This window comes from Salvia splendens, chromosome 5, assembly GCF_004379255.2.
Source record: "Salvia splendens isolate huo1 chromosome 5, SspV2, whole genome shotgun sequence".
NCBI lineage: Eukaryota > Viridiplantae > Streptophyta > Magnoliopsida > Lamiales > Lamiaceae > Salvia > Salvia splendens.
In genome coordinates, this window is record NC_056036.1 from 42,916,359 (window position 1) to 42,923,616 (window position 7,258).

At 39.4% G+C, this 7,258-nt stretch overlaps 2 protein-coding genes across 2 annotated transcripts; one reads left to right on the top strand and one right to left on the bottom strand.

The window, feature by feature from the left end:
* The first annotated feature begins 281 nt into the window (after positions 1 to 281).
* Positions 282 to 3,856, top strand: LOC121803103 (E3 ubiquitin-protein ligase SINAT5-like). The gene is made up of 3 exons (XM_042202808.1): positions 282 to 1,125; positions 2,298 to 2,684; positions 3,317 to 3,856. Exons 1-3 carry the CDS (start codon positions 919 to 921, stop codon positions 3,677 to 3,679), a joined length of 957 nt encoding a protein of 318 aa, XP_042058742.1. The 5' UTR covers positions 282 to 918; the 3' UTR covers positions 3,680 to 3,856.
* Positions 3,857 to 5,459: 1,603 nt separating this feature from the next.
* Positions 5,460 to 6,932, bottom strand: LOC121803105 (GDSL esterase/lipase At4g10955-like). Its single transcript, XM_042202809.1, has 3 exons — positions 6,836 to 6,932; positions 6,681 to 6,766; positions 5,460 to 6,566 (listed from the first exon to the last, which is right to left on the bottom strand). Exons 2-3 carry the CDS (start codon positions 6,746 to 6,748, stop codon positions 5,606 to 5,608), a joined length of 1,029 nt encoding a protein of 342 aa, XP_042058743.1. The 5' UTR covers positions 6,749 to 6,766; positions 6,836 to 6,932; the 3' UTR covers positions 5,460 to 5,605.
* Positions 6,933 to 7,258: the final 326 nt, after the last annotated feature.

Here is a 7,258-nt window from a genome sequence, read left to right on the forward strand (position 1 = left end):
TTGAGCTTATATTTCCTCCTTAAAACAACTTATAAGTACTTGCAAAAGTAATTGGCAAAGATAAGTTCCTAGATAACTTGTAAACTAAAAAGATTTCCAACATTTTGTAAGCTCACAAAGACCCAACTTATTGTTCATAATTTTACTAACACATTGGCATCTATTGTGATCTTGTTTCTATAGAAATTTATCAGTATACATTTTCATATAGTATTTGTTTTTATTGCTAATTATCAATTGTACAAACATCAAGTTTTATTGAGAAAGGTGACCAACAGGCAACAACAAATAGAGGAAACCGAACAGTCATTTAAATACTACTCCTCCTTAATCCTTTCGAAAACCGTCGGATTAACATCGGAAAATCAAATGATTTCAAATTCAACGGCGATCCTCATTCCTCTGTCATGATCTCATCACCTAAGCCGCGGATGGAGAGAAAGAGGCATTTGATCCTTCCTTTTGTCTTCTTTTTCGATCCATTTTCCCCCTCAGTCTCTCCTCCATTTTCTTTCATATTCTTTTGATTTCTTCTTTCTCTCTGAAGAAGAAAACAAGAGAAGAAATTGAAAGAAAACAATGGACCCCTAAAATCGCTTTTAAGGTTTGGACTATCGGAATCGATTTTCGTCAAAGATCGCACCTTTTTCTCCCTCGGAATCAGGTATCCACGCGAATCGTTCTATCATAGGGCTTCGCATTAAGAATCTGCATCTCCTATTTGTGTCGAAGATTGAATTTATAGAAGTGGACATTGGGGGTTACGATTGATTGAATTGCGAAATTAGGGAACCCAATTTTGTGACACTTGCAGAAGTGGCCTTCTTGTGATTTGGGGGAAGTTGAAAAGGGGGAAAAAAGGACTTGATTCTTGTGATCGGGTGAGGAAGAAAGGGGGTTCTGTGAAATTGGGGGGCAATGGAAATGGATAATATTTCTTCAATAGAGGGAAATGAAGATGAGGAGATGCAGTCAGCAGTTTCTCACTGCAATCAAAATGCTCATTCGCATCAGTGTTCTTCCAAGCCTCTCAGCGGGTTCGTGGCTCGACTGGCGCCAACCAGCGTGCACGAATTGCTCGAGTGCCCCGTGTGTACGAATTCGATGTACCCACCCATCCATCAGGTCTGCTCAACATATCCACATACATTTCTTGAAATTCATGTGCTTTGATGAATGGTATATGTGGTTTTTAGTTGATTGAGAGGTGGGAGTCCTTTTAGTTGGGGAAATGTGGATTTGAGATTGAGGTTTGATTGGGCAGGGAAAAGTTTTAGTATTTGTAAATTATGTGACTTGATTGACTTTAAGTTCATTGTGATTGTGGAATGAGTAACCATCACAAGGGGAAACCTTGCATTTTTTTGACACATTTGTTGAAATTCTTGTGCTTTGATGAATGCTTTATGTAGTTTTTAGTTGGGGAAGTGTGGATTTGAGCTCAAGTTTTGATTGTTTAGGGAAGTTTTGTTTGTGAATTATGTGACTTCTCAGACTTTAACTTCATTGAGTTTGTTGGATGAGCAGCCATTACAATGCGAATTATTCTGCTTTGATAAACGCTTTATGATTGATGAGAGGGACTCCTTCTAGTTGGGGAAATGTGGATCTAACCTTGAGTTTGATTGGGTAGGAAAGTTTTATTTGTAAATTACTCCATGTAACTTGATAGACTTCAACTACTTTGAGTTTGTTGAATGAGTGACTATTATTACAAGGGGAAACCGTAAGTTTTGAGGGGTTCATACTTCATAGGTATAGTCCTTTTAGTGGATAGGTGTGAGTCGGAGTCCTTTTAGTTGGGGAAAGGCGGATTCAAGCTCGAGTTTTGATCTGGTAGGGAAATTTTATTTGTAAATTATGTGACTTGATATACTTTAACTGCATTGAGTTTGTTAAAAGAGGAACAATTACAATGGGAGCCCTGAATTTTTGTGGTTCATAGATACAGTGTCTCGACATTGTGTATATTTGGTCTGTTACTTTTTTCTAATGAGTGAAAGAATTGCAAGAAAAGGGCCTCCGCAGTTTGGTTACATAATACAACAGACGATATGGTAACCTATGACCATTATGTTACTTGATAGTTCGCTCTAAACTTGCATCGAATGGCTTGAGTTGCGGTCTGCGTTTTTCTTTGGCGAATCACTTCATGTGGCTTGTAAATAAAGGGCCTTAATCTGCTGTGTTCCGATGAAAATGGCACATTAGTGTGTATCTGTTGGAAGATTAGCTTTTACTTCTTTGAAGAAATGATGGTTAAAGAATGACTGTATTGAACATATTCTTCGTTGCAGTGTCACAACGGGCACACACTCTGCTCCACTTGCAAGTCGAGGGTGCATAATCGCTGCCCTACCTGCAGACAAGAGCTCGGGGATATCAGGTGTTTGGCACTAGAGAAGGTTGCGGAGTCACTAGAGCTTCCCTGCAAGTTTTTCTCACTGGGGTGTGCCGAAATATTCCCGTATTACAGCAAACTCAAGCACGAAGCAGTTTGCAACTTCAGACCATACAGTTGTCCGTATGCTGGATCAGAGTGCTCGGTCACAGGAGACACTCCTCACCTGGTTGCACATTTGAGAGACGACCACAAAGTGGACATGCACACAGGGTGCACCTTCAATCACCGCTATGTCAAGTCAAACCCCCGTGAAGTTGAAAACGCAACGTGGATGTTAACAGTGAGTTCCGCATTTTCTAGTTATGGTTAATTTATTGTGGATAATTACATTTTTCATGCAAAAATTTTCACCGTTGTTTTATATTGGTACAAAAAGTTTGAAGTTTGCATAAATGATACAAAAAGTTCCATCCGTGTTTCATTTTAAACGTCATCTATGTTTAGACACTGTCAACTCTTTGATTAAGGTTTTGTACCCTACATAGGCAAAAGGTTGACAATGTCTAAATGTAGATGACAAAATGTATTAGAATGGAACACAAATGAAACCTTTTGTACTCCTTATGTCCGCGATATGATGTCCCATTTTGATATTTTGGTACGTCCTCGATTAAAATCCTCATTTGCTTTTTTCCATTTTCCGTAAGTGGACCCCATACTCCACTAAATCATTACTCTCACGTTCTATTATAAAACTAATATACAAAAGTAAAATTCACGTTCCCCTAATGTTTCCACCCATTAGAATGACCTGATTCTTAAAATCCGCACCAAGTCAAAATCGGTCGTTATACTCGGACGGAGAGAGTACAATATATACAAACTTCAATCTTTTTGTACAATTAGTGTAATTATCCCCTAATTATTCGCAATTAGGATTTTGAAAGATTCATCTCCATTGTGTTTGATTAGGTATTCCATTGTTTCGGGCAATATTTCTGCCTCCATTTCGAAGCGTTCCAGCTGGGGATGGCGCCCGTGTACATGGCGTTCCTCCGTTTCATGGGTGATGAAGCTGAAGCGCGCAACTACAGCTATAGTTTAGAGGTGGGAGCGAACGGGAGGAAGCTGATATGGGAGGGGACGCCGCGGAGCATTCGGGACAGCCACCGCAAGGTGAGGGATAGTCACGACGGGCTGATCATCCAACGGAACATGGCGCTGTTTTTCTCGGGCGGTGACAGGAAGGAGCTTAAGCTTAGAGTTACTGGAAGGATTTGGAGGGAACAACAGAACCCTGATGATGGGGTCTGCATACCAAATCTTTCTACCTAACAAAATTCATTCTTTTTTTTTCTTCCTCTTTGGATTTTGGTTTCTTTGGGTGGTTGTATATGTATGATATTAATGTGCCTGTGCTTCTCTTCTTGCTAATATGCAACTTTGTAAAAAAAAAGTTCAATTGTGAGATGAGTCTCTCAACATCAATCTTCATCATATTTTACACTCTTAGAGCATGTGCAAAGGCATTTTATTGAAGATGTGGCGTGGCGTGTGGTCCATATTCGGCATATTATCGAAGAAGACGTGGCGTTTGGCCCATAATCGGCATTTTATCGAACACATCGTGATGAAAAAAGAAGATGAAGTAATGTTGCAAGATCAGACCAAAACCGTCGTTTTGGTTCGGAATCGGACCGACGGTCAATGGTTAGTAACTGGATTGGAAGTCAATGGGCGAGCTATTACAGTCTTAAAGGTTCGGGCGATTCGATTACAATTAGGGAATTTTCGAACTGCGAATCAATGATTTGTTTACTGCCTTGTTCTTTAAAAATAGAAATTATTGCCTTATTCTTTAAAAATAGAAATTATTTTCTATTTTAGTTTGTGAAATTTTTTATTTTAAAATGTGAACTCCACAATTTACTAATATTATTTCTATTATTTTTTCTCTTCATCTATCTTACTTTATTAATTGTGCGTTAAAACTTGTGTCGTTTTAAAAGTTTCTATTTTTCATAGACGGAGTTAGTATGGAATTATGTGATTTTCAACAAAAATAAAACATAATTAAAAAAACAAAGATGATAACAAAGTTCCTCTTCTCCTTCTCTAGGACAAGATGCGCACAATTAAAAGTGATACAACTAGCTTTAAATAGTCAAGCTAATTGACAAAAAAGAAAAGCCAGTTGTGGCTTAATGGAAATAATTAATAGCTCTATTGACTAACTCACATGAATCAAAGGAAGTTTAAGATTGAATATTATCCCCTTGTATGAGTAAATATCAACTTGGGATTAAGGTATATCCCCATATAGGAGGTCAATAATATTTTTTGGAATTGTAACATAAAAAATGGTTATTTGATTGACAAGATTATATTTCATGATTAAATATATAATATTATGTTGAATTTATGATATTGAATCTCACAACTTAACCCTAGATTATTAATCGTGTGATAATTCGTTATAGACACCCCCTCCAATGAAAATAATCTCAGAACTTAATCCTAGATGGATTATGATATAATTAGTCATGACAACCGAACGACATTTAAGTAGATATCTCTTATCAAATTTCTACTTGAAACAACTCTAGAGACATTCTGATTGAGCATATCTGATCTAATACTAAGTTAGATTACCACAAACATGAAAGGGAGGCCAACAAACTTATCCCATCAAAGAATTAATAAGTAATAGGAGTAATGACTAATTGGGTACTTAAATTTAATATTTCTTACTTCACAATTTTGACCTTGTCTATTTTTCTATAAAATGAATATATTCTCCTTGCGTAGCCCATTCATTTCAATTTTTCTCTTTCACGAGGTCTTAAAATTTCTCCATTTTTGTTATACAAAATTTCTATCAAAAATCCGCATTACTGAAGAACATATTCTCATATAAATGGTAGAAAACATAGTTACCACAAATTTGTTTTGCGTCCCTAAATCATACAAAAATACTTAGTAGAGAAGTGGGTGTGATTTAATTTTTCACTTTTATAGTGTCTTAAAAAATATCCAAATTCGTTATGCACAAGCCCATATGGTCATATCAATAATCGAAAAATCAGCTAAAAATATGTTCTCGACTAAATTAATCTCCTACCAACCAATTTTCTTCATAATAGATTTCAACAGTAAATGTGGACATAACTAATGTTCGACAACATTAAATCACGCAAAAAAAAAAACAATAGAAAAGTGGTGGTTGGGCAATGTGGACCGAAGAAAAATGAAAAGAAAAAACTAGTTGTGTTGGTAATACTTGTATTCCAACTCCAAGTCATGTCTCCACCATTGGCAAATCCCATGCGCCTCCCTAACACTCGCCGCCGCCGCGCCGTTGATGGTCAGATAAGCCGAGGGAAGAAGGTGCAACGCTTCCCGCGACGACAAAATGCTCCCGATCGAATTCTTAGTAGCAACCTTCCCAATCCTCCCAGCCCCGATCGCCTCCATATCCTCCCTATGCTTAAAATACCCCGCATATTCCGAGCATATCGGATCCGATCGGTTAATAAACAAATACGGGACCCACGTCGACAGCGCTACAAAAGGGTCGATGTCTCTAGCACCAGCACCAGCACCAGCAACAGCACCAGCAACAACAGCAACGCCGGCAGTCACCAGACTGCCTGCGAGCCTTAGCCCGAGTTTCACCTTGTCGCTCTTGATCCGCTCGATGGGCGGAGAAACGAAGGGCGGGTTAAACAAGTACGTCTCAAGATGCACCCCGTAGCTCTTCGCCATCTCCCGCCCGACAACCAGTGCCAGGGAGGACCCCAGGGAGTGGCCTGCCAGCCAGACAGTCCCGTACCGGACTGCCTGGCTGGCGGCTTCCAGACCTGTCTGGAAGCGGCTGCTCTTCTGGAGGTTGTTGACCGCCAGGTGGATGTCCAGCTTGAAGTCCTCCTTCCGGTTCCCGGCTTTCGGGATCGTGCCGCGGAACGCGACCACGTACTGCGGCTGCCGCTGCCCGGCCGGGGCCTGGTGGTAGTACGGGTAGTTAACGAACTCGAAGACCGCGCCGAAATGGGAGACGTCGTGGCTGTCGACGAGGATTTGGACGAGCCGGAAGTTGAAGGAGAGCCACCATGGAGGAGCCAGGGCATCGGAACCTTGCCGGTTCCGATGCCTGTCTTCCTCCAGGGTGTAAACTCCCTGGACCAAGCTCGCCGCCACGGATCTTCTGTGGTGGGAGTTGCTCCTGTTGGCAGAAAGAGTTTTGTGTGAGATCGTCTGATGTTACCAACAGACATTCGTCGATAAATCCGTCGGTAATTCGTAAACTCAGAAAATATGTGACGGAATGCGGTGTTACCAATCAACGGCGGTGAGAAATGTGGGCCCACTGAGGCTGAAAATTTGGCTCTCACATTCACATGCCATTAATGCTATGCTAAATAACTGCACAAAATGAATCACATTAATCTTATATACAAATTAATCACATCAATAAATTAGATGTAAAATTACCTCAAAATTCGAAAGTTCGTCTCCAAGAAGAGAGAAATCTTGAATCTGTATTCTTAAGATTATCAAACTTATATCAGTATGTGACAAGAGAGAAGAATAGTGGAAGCTATTTTTCAGAGCAAGTTGCTTAAAAATTTATAGTACTATTTGGTGAAGTCAATGGCTATTGGAGGTTTGGAGACAGCATATTCTATACTAAAATAATTTAAATTTGACTTAGTTGTATTTATAATTAATAATTGTAACAGCTAGTAGTTATAACATGTACGGAATGCTCATCATGTTGATTAGAGGGTGTTAGCAAAGGAAAACAAAGCAATGAGTTGGGTGAAAATTCTAATTTGGACCAAGTCAGTGGACTTCATTTACATAAACAATATGCAACTTAATGGAAGTATTTAAAATTAATTTCCCGTAAAGCAG